General features: G+C 40.6%; 1 protein-coding gene across 1 annotated transcript in view; it reads right to left on the bottom strand.

Moving 5' to 3' along the window:
- smg9 (SMG9 nonsense mediated mRNA decay factor) overlaps positions 1-14,549 on the bottom strand; it is a 33,404-nt gene that overhangs the window by 7,096 nt on the left and 11,759 nt on the right. Inside the window, exons 8-10 of the mRNA XM_028822428.2 lie at positions 13,024-13,119; positions 9,468-9,553; positions 8,443-8,549 (exon numbers count right to left, since the gene is read on the bottom strand). Of these exons, the coding sequence (XP_028678261.1) occupies positions 8,443-8,549; positions 9,468-9,553; positions 13,024-13,119 (289 nt within the window). The remainder of the gene's footprint in view (positions 1-8,442; positions 8,550-9,467; positions 9,554-13,023; positions 13,120-14,549) is intronic.

The following is a 14,549-nucleotide window of genomic DNA, read 5'->3' as shown; positions in this document are numbered from 1 at the left end:
ACCATTTTAAGCACTAAATCAATGGTCAGGACTTAGCCAGGGATCTTATGTATAACATGCTAAAGCTTTGATACAAGGCCACAGTACTGGAATCTACAAAAGATTCATCTCCACGAATTAGTTATTATCATGCATATATGAAAGAAAAATTAACTGCTTGCAAGCTACGCCGCTGCTCCTCTGCATCGAGAGGAGTCAGATGAGGTGGCTCGGGCATCTGATCAGGATGCCTCCTGGACGCCTCCCTGGTGAGGTGTTCCGGGCACGTCCAACCGGGAGGAGGCCCCGGGGAAGACCCAGGACACGCTGGAGGGACTATGTCTCTCGACTGGCCTGGGAACGCCTTGGGATTCTCCCGGAAGAGCTAGAAGAAGTGGCCGGGGAGAGGGAAGTCTGGGCATCTCTGCTCAAGCTGCTGCCCCCGCGACCCGACCTCGGATAAGCGGGAGACAATGGATGGATGGATGCAAGCTACTTAGGGTTAATAGCTGACAAAGCCATTTTGCTATAATGGCAGGTTATTCATACAGACATCTGTCACAAGACATGGTGCAGTAAGCTGACATAGGAAAATTTCCAGCTTCTTTAGAAATGCGTCTATTTGACACAAGAAAGATGACCTTTCCTTCTTTAGTGACTATCTGACAAGTAAAAAAAATAAGAACAGATGGCCCATTAGCGTAATAAAATAAAATGCTTAATTAAACAATATTATGTCTTTTTTTTATAAACAAGGGGAAGCGGGAAGAAGGAGAAATTATAAAAAGCCAACTGAAAAATAGAACTTTGCTCTTCTGCCTTGCAACGTAGAATCCATGTACTCATCTGTGACTGAATGAAAATCTACTTCATTGAACTTGTCCTTTCTTCCTCGGGGGGGTATGGGTTTCTTCCACACATACTTTTAACTTTCTCTAGCACAAAGACTGTTTGAGTGGTTATTTACTTCATAAAAGGCAAAAAATATATATACTTCTGAAGCCATTTGCTAGGTGATATTAAAACTATATGTGTGGTCTTTTTACAGTTAATTCCATACTGTTTAAACAATTTATATACATGTTAGATTATATCTGTGGCATGGTTTTTTAAAAATAAATCTGTCAATTAATGAGACAATTCACCACACTGAAATTACATTTTTAAATATTATTCTAGTTACCTTTTTCACAACATTTTACTTTGTGAGTATACCAGGAGTTAAACGGAGACAAGAAATGTCTAAAAATGTACTACAATCTCATTTACTTTGTATGCATGTTGAATGCAGAACAATTAGCAAACACAAAAAGTGAGAGATTCAATATTTAGGAATATTATGAGTTATATCCAAGACAGAGTAAAAAAAAAGAAGGACCCTTTTCATTTATCCAACATTTCTAAGAAGGCAGCTTGTAGCGGGGCCACATAAGTGTTAAATGTCAGTACTGAGTGCGTCTCGTTTCATTGTCCCGTTTACTGTTTATGTGCATCAGTTAATGCCGTCCCCGAAAAAGGGGATGGATGATGGAAGGAGACCACAGCCGCAAACCTGGAAAACACCTGTTTACAATCAATCAGTCACAGCCGTCACAGGATTATTTAAGCCAGCAGGAGGAGAAGGAAGAGAGAGGAGAGAAGGAGATTTTTCATTCACGACCACGAGCCAACTGTTCCAGTTATTGTCCACATCGCGCATATCCATCCAGTTTGTTTTTCCATCAGCCGGATTTATTTCAAGGACCACACCACGAGAGACCCCGGGGTAGGACTTAATCATCCACCACACACATGAGGATTCACGGTGAGGCTGTTCCATTTTTTCCGGGGAGAATCAAACATCGCAATTTCACTCATTCAGTCATCCGCTTTCAGGACAGTTTCTTTATTACCGGACTCACGTTCTCATTCATTTTCAGTTTATCATTCATTGTTGTTTTTCGTGTTGTGTGTTTATTTGTTACAGGGACAAGGGAGGGTTTTTGTTGTATATATATATATTTGGTGGTGTCTTGTTATTGCTGGGGTGGAGGGATATTTATATTTATATGTTTCTATTTTTCTATTTCATTTCACTTAATACATATAATCTGTTTAATTTTACATCCTGTTTTTGTGTGCTCATATTTTTCACCGTCGATTGTGGGGGGGGAAAGTTTAATTGGTAAGAAGTACGGCTTGATAGTTAGATTATTTCTCAGTAAATTATCCAGGCCACTGGTCTTGGAGGTGTAGCTGCCGGCTGGGTAAAAGGGGTCGGCCGTTACATAAAGTGGTGCCCTCTCTGAGGAATCTAAATAAATATCTATCGCTGTCTGCCTTTAAACATTTTCCCCATTTAACATGTCTATAGTGCGTGCCGAGCAGGACGACACCATTGCTTCGCCGCGGTGTGATGATGGAGTAGCCGGGGCGCGGCACGTCACGGTCAGAGCGTGTTCAGCGGTGCAGGAGGTGGTGGATTCATTGTAGTCGCTGTACCTCGAAGATCACCATGGACCTGAGGAGGAATGCCTGGAGGATGTCTTGCCTCCGTGGGAAGATCTGGCGCAACAACTAACCCGGCTGGATGAGAAAGTCCGCGAGGTTGCTGAAAGTGCGCTCGGGCACGAAGATGCCTTGTGGGCTCGCATCAGCAGCTCCCAGGAGGAAGTAAAAGAATATCTCAATGAACAAGTTCAACTCCTGGGGCGGGAAATCGTGTTGTGCCTCCAGAGGCGGGATCAACGCTGGCAAGAAACTCTTCAGGGGGAGGTCCGAAGGAGTCTCCAGACGTTACGTCAGTCACCCTGTCATTCAACGCCGTACGGGTCTCATGGGGGGGGGGTGAATACATCAATCGGCCCTCTGTTCATGGGGTGCGCCTTTCCTTTCCCAAGTTGGGGGCCCCTTATAACATCGATGATGTCCTCAACTTTGTGGAAGAAGGGGAGGCGTATCTGGCTGTTAACCCTTTAACCCCAGAAGAGCTTATGGGGGTGATAGGGGCATCCCTCTCGGGGCCGGTGCGGAGCTGGTGGCTGACGGCCAAGAAGAACATTAAAGACTGGGGATCCTTTCGTCGATCTTTCCTCGCGGCTTTTCTTCCGGAAGATTATGAATCCGAACTGGAGGACAAGCTGCGATCCATGGTGCAACTGCCTTCGCAATCCATCCAGGACTTCGCCTATGAATATCGGGCTTTGTGTTTGAAGTGGCGGCCGGCTATGTCTGAAGAAGAGGTGGTCCGCCGCATCCTTAATGCCAGTAACCCACGGTTAGCTGGGGGTCTCAGGGGGGTTGTGGGGTCGGTAGAAGACCTGGTGAAGGTGGGATCACAAGTGGAACGGGACTGGGGAAACTCAAAAACGTACTGGAATAAAGTACAAGCCAGTACACGAGAAACCCAGCCCCTAAAACCCCAGCGAGCCAAACCTTGCTGGTCGGAAGCCTATCTCGCCATCATGCAAGTGAGTACGTCCCTCCTGATCGTCCCAGTGAAGCTGCAGGGGTGGCAGGTAGATGCGGTGGTGGATACAGGGAGCCATCACACCTTAATCCGCTCAAGCATGTGGAAGAAGATTAGCCGATCGACAGACAACTTAACATCTGCCCCGTCTGTCCGATTTGTATTGGCAGTTGGGAGTGAACACAGAGCCCTGGGCAAAGTCCCCTTGAAGTACAGTGTACTTTCCACCACCTGGGAGATGGATACGTATGTCCTGGATGACCGGCACCTGTCCGTCCCGTTACTCCTTGGGCTGGACTCTTTAACCACCATGAGGATGACCATCCATCTCAGTCCCAGGGGGTATACGGTGCCAGGGGAAGGGGTATGCGACTTCATTCATAAATCCAAAGAAGATCTGGGCTCGGAATTCATTGGCTTCTACGCGGCAGTGAGGAGTGACATAAGCACCTCGGCGGCAGCCCCTGTGGAGGAACAGCCCAAAGAGGTACGGCCGGTGCTGAAGAAGTGGGCCGAGGTGTGGACTGAGAAATTAGGAGTCGCCCGTGGAGTTACCCACATGATCCACACCTCGGACGAAGTTCCAATAAGGCACCGAGCTTACCGTGTTTCTCCACTAAAAAAGGGCATAATTAAAGAACATCTTGATCAAATGCTCGCCGAGGGAATAATCGAACCATCTTCCTCCTCCTGGGCGTCCCCTGTGGTCCTCGTGAAGAAGACGGATGACACCTATCGTTTCTGCTTGGACTACAGGGGGGTTAACGGGAAGACGAGCCTGGACGCATATCCCATGCCACTGGTTCATGAGATTCTGGAGTCACTGCATGGAGCTGCAGTTTTCAGCACACTAGACCTCCGCAGTGGCTATTGGCAGGTGCCGATGGACGAGGGGATTAAGAAGAAGACGGCAGTCATCACCCCTGAAGGCTTGTTCCAGTTCAAAGTCATGCCTTTTGGGCTTAAAAATGCTGGGGCCACCTTCCAGCGGCTCATGGAGCAAGTCCTGAGGGGGTTGATAGGCAAGATCTGCTTTGTATACATCGACGACGTCATTATTTACTCCCCTTCTATTAAACAACATATCCAGGACCTGGACACCATCTTCCAACGATTACATCAAGCGCACCTTACACTGAACACGAAGAAGTGTACCTTCATTCAACCCCACATACGCTTCCTCGGGCACATACTTTCATCTGAGGGGGTCGCTGTAGACCCCGAGAAGACCTTAGCCATCCAAGACTACCCCACGCCCACGGATTTGAAATCTTTGCAACGTTTCCTTGGGTTAGTGGGGTGGTATCACAAGTTCATTCCCTGGATGGCTGATATAGCAGCTCCCTTGAACAACCTAAGAAAAAAAGATGTCCCGTGGGAGTGGACAACAGAGTGCCAGGACGCGGTCGAGCAACTAAACAGCCACCTTCAAGAGCCGCCCGTTCTGGCCCAGCCAGATCCGCAGTTCACTTTCCAGGTACAAACCGATGCCAGCAACCTGGGGCTTGGCGCCGTTCTCACTCAGAAAATCCACCAGGCTGAACACGTCATCGCTTACGCCTCTCGAGCCTTGCACGGCGCTGAGCTCAATTATTCGACAGCTGAAAAAGAGTGTTTGGCTGTCGTGTGGGCTGTGGAAAAATGGAGACACTATCTGGAGGGGATTCAATTTGAAGTGTACACCGACCATCATGCTCTGACCTGGGTATTTAATCACCCGAAGACCTCCTCCCGTCTAACCAGGTGGGTGTTACGCCTCCAGAACTTCACTTTCAAGGTGACCTATCGGAAGGGCTGTGGCAATATTGTGCCTGATGCTCTGTCCAGGGTGTCAGAGCCACCGGGGATGGTGTGTTTGGCAGAGGCAAAGAAAATGATCCTCCCTCTGCCAAGAAGCCTGGAAGACCTGGCTCAAGCACAAGCCACCAGTCCATTCTGCCAGAGCATCAGGGAGGGACTGGAACAGCAGCGTACCGACCGGATACACTTCGTGGACCTCCAGGGGGTTCTGTACAGGACCACTCCATCCTCCCTTGGGGGTCTGCAACACCAACTAGTCGTCCCGGAAGGGCTCATCCCCGACTTTTTAAATTACTATCATGACAGTACTTTAGGTGGTCACCTTGGAAGGACAAAAACTTTATTAAAGATCCTGGGGGTTGCGTGGTGGCCGTCTGTCCGGAAAGACGTTTGCCACCACGTGAAGAAGTGCATCACCTGCCAGCAGCTCAAAAACCCACCTGGTAAACCGGCAGGATTTCTACAATCGATAATCGCAGATGGACCGGGGGAGATTTTGGGAGTCGACCTGATGGGGCCATTTCCTGTTACCAGCTCGAGGAAAACCGTCCTGATGGTGGTGATTGATTATTTTTCAAAGTGGGTGGAGCTGTTTGCCTTAACGGACGCAAAAACTAACAAGATCTGCTCCACCCTGAAGAACAAAATCTTCACCCGCTGGGGGGTGCCGAAGAACATCGTCTCAGACCGGGGTCCGCAGTTCACGAGCTCTGTATTAGATGAACTTTATACAGCCTGGGGAGTGAAAAAAAAACCTGACAACAGCTTACCATCCCCAGGCTAACATGACGGAGCGAGTGAACCAGACCCTGAAGAACATGATCGCCTCCTATGTGGGTGAACGCCATCAGGATTGGGATAAATGGCTCCCCGAGCTCCGGTTTGCCCTGAACACCGCTGTGCATGAAGCCACAGGTGAGACGCCTGCTTTGGTTGCGCTGGGCAGACAGCTAAAGGGCCCGCTTGACCGACTCCTTCCCAGAGCCCCTAGTCCAGAAACCACCAGCTACAATAATTTATTTAAAATGGAGGAATTACGGCGGAGAATCCAACAGAGGTTAGTGAGTTCGACATCCAGACATGCCAAGTTATATAATGCCCGGCGTAAGGAAGCGCACTTTCAGCCGGGTGATTTGGTCTGGATTAGAGCTCACCATCTCTCGGATGCCAGCAAAAGGTTCTCTGCCAAGCTAGCGCCTAAATGGTTAGGTCCAGCCAAAATCATATCTCAAACAGGTCCAGTCAACTTCCAGTTTCAAAGGGGTATCGGCACTGACTCCAAGATAGACACTATCCATGTGGCCAATCTCAAGCCGTACTTCGGCCCTCCCTTGTCCAAGGTTGGGGGGGGGGGGGGATGTAGCGGGGCCACATAAGTGTTAAATGTCAGTACTGAGTGCGTCTCGTTTCATTGTCCCGTTTACTGTTTATGTGCATCAATTAATGCCGTCCCCTTTGGAAGGAGACCACAGCCGCAAACCTGGAAAACACCTGTTTACAATCAATCAATCACAGCCGTCACAGGATTATTTAAGCCAGCAGGAGGAGAAGGAAGAGAGAGGAGAGAAGGAGATTTTTCATTCACGACCACGAGCCAACTGTTCCAGTTATTGTCCACATCGCGCATATCCATCCAGTTTGTTTTTCCATCAGCCGGATTTATTTCAAGGACCACACCACGAGAGACCCCGGGGTAGGACTTAATCATCCACCACACACATGAGAATTCACGGTGAGGCTGTTCCATTTTTTCCGGGGAGAATCAAACATCACAATTTCACTCATTCAGTCATCCGCTTTCAGGACAGTTTCTTTATTACCGGACTCACGTTCTCATTCATTTTCAGTTTATCATTCATTGTTGTTTTTCGTGTTGTGTGTTTATTTGTTACAGGGACAAGGGAGGGTTTTTGTTGTATATATATATATTTGGTGGTGTCTTGTTATTGCTGGGGTGGAGGGATATTTATATTTATATGTTTCTATTTTTCTATTTCATTTCACTTAATACATATAATGTTTAATTTTACATCCTGTTTTTGTGTGCTCATATTTTTCACCATCGATTGTGGGGGGGGAAAGTTTAATTGGTAAGAAGTATGGCTTGATAGTTAGATTATTTCTCAGTAAATTATCCAGGCCACTGGTCTTGGAGGTGTAGCTGCCGGCTGGGTAAAAGGGGTCGGCCGTTACAAGCTGTCTGAAACATATCACTAGTCCAGCATGAATGTTCCCAAGACCTCAATTTGAAGAATTTATACTAAATTTTGTAAATATACTGTATATTAATATGTACATTGGCTGGTGCTTTATGTCTTGCCCATGTTATATTATTGTTTTTTTAGACAGTTATTCTTCCATCTACAGTATATGTGTCTTAATGTTTCATTTCATTTTTTTGGATGAGATGTTCAATGGAGTAAGAAACTCACATAAATTAGAACTTGCTTTTTGCTTCTGATTACACCTAAAACTATTTTTTTTCTTTGTAGTAAGTCTGCAAAAGCACCTTACCTTATTGTTTTCTCATTTTTTGAACAGTGATACAGTATCACTTCTCTGTGTTTATATGGATCAAGACCAGCATGCAGTATTTGGCTTTCTACCATTTCATCAACAAACATATAAACAAATCCTAGGTATAAAGGTTCAGAACTAGCTAGAATAATTGCCCTTTTAAAATCCTAGGATTGGAGAAAACCAAAAAACAAACAAGAAATGTGATCTGATGAAAGGAGAACTGGTATGCAATAAAGACATTGCACTGGGTATGCTGTCATGGTAACACAGAGGATTTAAATATAAATTATACTGTGCAAATGTGCAAAGTGACAGTGGAGAAAGAAGGACTAGTTTGTCTAAAAGTATATGAAAGAAGAATAAGCAAGTCCCCATTGTGGAAGAGAGAGTTCTCAGTTCTGGAACTTTTAGTGTCAATGGCATCTAAGCTTATCATGGCAAGTCCTAATGCTCCAACAAGGACCAACACATCCAGGATTCCTACTGATATAAGCACTACTAACCTACCTAACTTCTTTCTTTCTATCACTCAGAGATGTCTGTCCCACCTAGTTACATTTCACACAATGAAAAACATTAAATCCTAATAAATGTCATATTAAAATAAAATATTAAGAAAATGACACTTCAAATACTAAATTGACATAAAAATCTAAATAAAACAATGTGCTGTTTAATATTAGCAATATTCTCACCTATATGCGGGTAATATTCAGTTCCTTCATCTGGTCCAGCAGATCCACTGGAATCATGGCTGGTTGAGGGAGTGGAAGGCTTCAGCATTTCAGCAGTCTGTAGAAATCTATGTGACATATAAAAATAATTTTAAAACTCCTCCACAAAAGTAAAGACTACATTATATCACCAGATACAGATTTCAAACTAGCACAAAGACTTTCCACAAAAGTAACTCTCTACTGAACTCAAGACTATAAACGTCATGAAAATCCAAAGATAATCAATTACATACGGAAGACATCAAAAATATATACTGTACACCCTACTGAAAGTTTTGTGAGTCTAAAGGCTGAAGCCAAGACAAATCATGTTAATATACTTCTTGCAAATGACAATGTGAAAAACAAATTTTTTGTTGCCTAAATATGCACACCTTTTCATTAATACTTTGTGGAAGTACCTTCAAGTCTGTCTGGATAGGTCTCTATCACCTTAGCAAACATAGATTTTGCATTTTAATCATAATTGTGGAAGACATTAACTGCAGTCAAGGTGAGATAGGGTATGCACAGCCTTCTTTAGATGATTTATTGGATAAATTGTGCCCCAGTGCTTTCCCAAAGAACGTATGTACAGAATCAGTTAGACCTGCTGCTTTATCTTGTGACATAATATACAGTATAACAAAGTATTAATGTTGTCATATTTGCTTGCCTCAGTAGATGTTACTGTCAGGCCAGTACAAGAAATGCATATTACACTTTAAAATAGGACTGCTTTGTGATCAAAATCAAGGAACTATATCAAAACTAGCATTAACATCTATTGGACTGAATGCATACCATATGAAATAACAGAAATATGTGTGGAAACATTACTTTTGTGTCTATCTTGTTTTTTGCGCACATGGAACATACAATCATAACTATTTTTTCTTTAAATATTGATTAAATACAAAAAGCAGACGGATGCTTTATTCTTACACACTAGTATTTACAGTTTCATATTAACTTATACTAGAAATGATAATCAGAACGTTTACCTATAAAGACTGAGATCTGTAAACCAATCCTGAACCACAATCACCACATGACACACGGTGTATAGGAATGCAGCCATCTGCAAGGACTGGAGTAATGAGGAAATAATTGAAAATGCATATCATGTGATGTTTATTACTCTACATAAATAAATGACAGTAATATACAGTAATCTGATAAACAGAAGAAGTGTTTTACTAAATTCAAATAATTATCATTATGCATCACATTTGAAATAATTTTGCCTCACATTTAAATGTTATTAGGTTATAATATCAAAAAAAGAGTTGCAAACAACTTGAGTCATACAGCTCATGAAAACATGACTACTTTACTATTACTTCATTTCATTATAAAATGAAAAATATAAAATTAGGTCCTAAAATGACCTATCACTATCAAATAATAAAACAAAGGATTGGGTATTAAAATATGGTGTGTTAAACAAACTCTTCATTACTGATACCATATGCATAACTGTAAAGCAATACATAATCCAGTATCACATTTTTCTTTTGTCTTTTTCAAGATTCCTTTTTCTCTTTCTAGGCTTCTTTTACTTCTAGAAGCCAGAAAACATTATGTCCCTACCTATGGTTCCTTTATACAATATAAACTGAGACAGCAAGAGTCTTTGCATATCTGATAAATTATATAAATGTATGTACTATATTTTGCATTATAATGGTCTTTAAGTACTTCCCCCTCATTATATAGTTATTTATTTGGCAGATGCCTTTTTTCAAAATAACTTTAAAGAACCTATAAAATGAAACTGAGAGTTTATTAGAAAACTACTCAGTTAACATCACACAGAACAAAATTTCTTTTGAATTACTGTTAAATTTGGTGTTGCATGTTTACCTGGATGCAGGGACAGTATTTCTCTAAAAGCATAGCTCATTGGTTTACCTATACTCCACAAACTGAAGACCCTCATATTTATGCTAAAGGACACAATGTATAAGTCATACAGGAAAAACATGATCAACACTGTTATGAAGACAGTGATGTTTACTGCTGACGTTTCTTTTTTGCTCTGCATTTTTATGCAGCACCTGGGTGTGTCGAACATCCATTTTACTTCTTTTTAATGACTTTAGAAAGGTTTGAGTATGACAATAAATGTAAAGTGTTTGTATTGTGGTCAAGGAAATAGCTTGGACTTTAGTCCTGATTAATTTTCAAAATGCAACATTCATTGCGCTGATCATTTAGACAATCATAGAAATGGGTGAAATCTAGGCTGTGATTTTGAAAGGGATTTAATTAAAACAGTTTTGGATAAATGTATAATACAGAGTATGAACATTCTGAAAGCTTGTCCAGCTAGCAAATGACTGCCAAGAACAAGGTCACGAATAGGTGGGCACAGAGGATAGTTAGGCCCATGCAGGGTACTCCTGTGGAAAAAAGGCAGGACCATACTAACATGAAGAGGTTTATTAGCATATGCCAGTATCAGAATACAAAATCCACTAGAGGGCGATAAGCCCCTGTGCATGCACCAAATACAGGCCAAGAGCACTATATAATAATGTGGGACACAGAAGCAGCTAAAAAAGGATCCATACAATATGGAATGCTACATGGCAGGTGACCCAATAGTTGCCAGAATTCCCAGATTACGTTCCTGAGAAACAATGTATAGTCAAGAAGAAAAATACCAGAGATGGAAATGTAGGTAACCATGCTTTCTATCTGACAGAACATGAAGCTGCTTTGAAGACCTGGCCTCTCAAGGAAACCAAAGGTTTAGTGTACAAAGGTACCAGAAGCTTACAGAAGAAGTTCTACCCTGGTGTAACTGAAGAAAATGGAAGGCCACAACTGGTTTAGAAAGTTATTAAATGGTGCGTGAGGGGGAGACTGGATGTCAGAAAGGGAATACTTTGACAGGTGTTATGGTGGCAAATGGTTGACCACCTTACCAAAACAGGCAGAACCTTTAATTAGCCTCACAAGATGTTTGAGTTTTTGTTATTTGACTGTGGTTTAAATATTCTTTGATTTCTCTGTTTTGTGTATCACTCTTCATAGAATTTTTTTCTTAGTATTGGAACATTTTAAACTATTTCAATACAAATAAAATTGCTCTAACATTGATATGACATGTTGGAATAACAAGGGTTAAATCATCATTGCAAACTGAAGATTAAACTGCATGTTTGTGTGGCAGTTGGGATGCAAGCGACATTCTAGACCTTGTGTTGAAGACATTGTAATAATGTTTTTTTTTCACTCCATCAATGTAGACTTCACCTTCTTTTCCCTTGTGAATTACTGCAAGCCTCTATTTTAAAAGTGTCATGATTGAATGCATACAGCTGGGGATTTTTTTTTTTTATTCTTACTTAATATAACTAATTTGTGAACTAGTCTTATATGTGGTTTTTACAGCACTGGGACAACATTTAGCAATTCCTTTTTTTTTTTTGTAAAAGACATGTACAAGGTTATTTCAATGAACACTAGTTTTGTAAAATTGTATCAACTCTGTAGCTCTTGCCAAAAGAAGTTCATATTGTCAGCCTAAACTTAATGTGAGTATACTTGGTCAAAATAGATAGAGATTGATGAAAATATGCACTGTTCTTGAATTAACAGATTTTTTCTCGAAGAGGATGTAACTGAAAAAACAAAGATTCTTTTTCTACAGGTGGTCCTTCCTAAATCTGGAGAAAGATTACAAGATAGTTGCTGTGAGTAAGATGACATACAAACTGAACGTGTTTAACATAGAGTAAATGGCCATGAGGATATAGTACAAATGACCAATTTTAGCAACTTGTTCTGTAACCTAATTGACTAATACTATGTTTTTTTTTACAAACTTCTATGTCCTTTTAGCTAAGGTTGTAGCATTATAAATAATAAATGAAAAACTAATTTATTAAACAACATATACAGTATGCCTTGTGTTTAATGTTGCTATAAGAAGCTCCGAATTCCCAGAAAACTGACCAGGAAAAAGTGATTGTAATAAATAAAATAGAAGGATGCACCCTTTCCCATCATTTATTGCTACATTTCATGATGGTAGCTACCTTTAATTGCAATAGTGCTTCACTTCTTTGCTTTGTAGACTAAGTACAGAATGCTTTATTTTCATAAATACATGAACATGCAACCAACTACTATCCTGAAATATCAAGAGAATCGAAAACGTGTATCATACTGCCATTTGATTAATGAGTTATAAGGAAATATGCTAAATTACAATAGTTCTGATACAGAATAATAATAATAATAATTATATACATTCATATACTGCTTTTCTCACTACTCAAAGTGCTCTCCATGCAGGGAGGACCCGGGATATGAACGCACAATAAAGAAAGAAACTATTTCAGCAACTAACTTTTTTATAATTCTAATAGTTCCCTGCTTGATTAATACTTTTACATCACATCATTAATATTAACAACATAACTTAATCTAAACATCAGCCTAGGGGATAATACCAAAGCTTCAGATGAATGCACCACAAAATAAACTGATTGTATTGACTGTGTCGTAAGTCAAACTGGGCTTATTTACCTTCTTCTTATAACTTACCTGCATCTCTACATATGTGTGTGGCAGACTGTACTCTGGGGGCAGTTTGCGATCATTATTGATCAAGTGATCCAGAATTGAAGGACTGAGAATTGGCTGAAGAGATAGGCAGTAATATAATTAGTAAAAATATTGTAGTTATTTGAAACACTATAAATCCCAAGGTTTTAAGTCTTCTTATATACCATATAACCATTTTAATTTTTCAAATGCATCGCAACTAAATTTACTGGTACACTTCAAGTCAGACCCACTGCCACTAAGAAGGGAAATATTATACAGTTTCAAGAGACAGGCTACATACAATGACATGCCTGGAAAAAGTTTAGTATACCAGATAACTGAACACAGAGTTGGACACAAGTCATGGAATTCCTTGCTTTTTGAACTCTGAGAAATAAACTGTTATTCCAAGACAGACAAGAGCAACTGATATTTAGGTATACTTGTTCAGCACAGAAGAGTTTCTAGCAGTAATCAGCATGGTCTAGAGTCCACGTAGTGACAGTATATAGGACAGCTAGACAAATGTTTCACTAAGGGATCATTACCAAATGTTCTTAAGATGTGTATGTGTAAAACATATTGGGATGGTATAATTTAAATTCCACAAAACACTATCCAGAATCTGGCTTACTTTGCTTCCATATACCATATCATCATTAAAAAAAACAGCAGAATAAACATACATACTAATTCCATTAAAATATTTTTAATGTACTGTTACTGTATTAAGAGTATTTATGCAACATTCACTAAAAATTTTCACTTAATATTTTAATCTGATTAATTGAATTTGACATGTTTTACCATTAAAAACTGTGAATATTTATAAAGTCTGACAGTAAATTCTAGTCTTAGCTGTCATCAATGAATCTAAGGCGATTTTTTTAAATAGCAAGGCTTACAGATCCATCATGTAGACATGGCACTGTCGTCTGGCATTATTTTTAAAACCATTGGTGCTAATACTTATTTGGAAATTGATCCTTTACTCGTAGCACCATGTGCTAGGTTGGAAACAAAAACTGGATTGAGCAGGATGAGTAAATGGATAAAAGAATACTTAGAAATGGTTCCAAGTAAATAAGATGGCAACTAGAACACAATTGCTTCAAAGCCCACTTAATAATAATTCATAATACAAATAAAGATGTGATTGTGCATATTTTTTTCTAAGGTTATCTAATGTACACTATTATGTTTATTTTTAAAATTCCTAATTTATATTCATTGTGCTTTAATGTATTTTTCCAAATTACACAATACTTTTTATTTCAAATTAAAAAATAGCTACATGTATTTGCATAACGTTATGCATTGATTCATGCCCCTTGCAGGAGTGGTTCCTGTTTTGTACCCAGGTATGCTGGGATAGGGACTAGCCCTCTGAGACCAGGCACTGGGAAACCAGGTTAGAAAATAGACAGAAGGATGAGTGGATGATTTTTTATTGTTTTAATCATGTTTACATTCCAGTAATTTGCATTGATTTATTGGCTTTTTGGTGTAGCAAAGTTTAATGC

Source organism: Erpetoichthys calabaricus, chromosome 17 (genome assembly GCF_900747795.2).
Source record: "Erpetoichthys calabaricus chromosome 17, fErpCal1.3, whole genome shotgun sequence".
NCBI classification, from domain to species: domain Eukaryota; kingdom Metazoa; phylum Chordata; class Cladistia; order Polypteriformes; family Polypteridae; genus Erpetoichthys; species Erpetoichthys calabaricus.
This window is presented reverse-complemented; position numbering and strand designations above follow the sequence as displayed.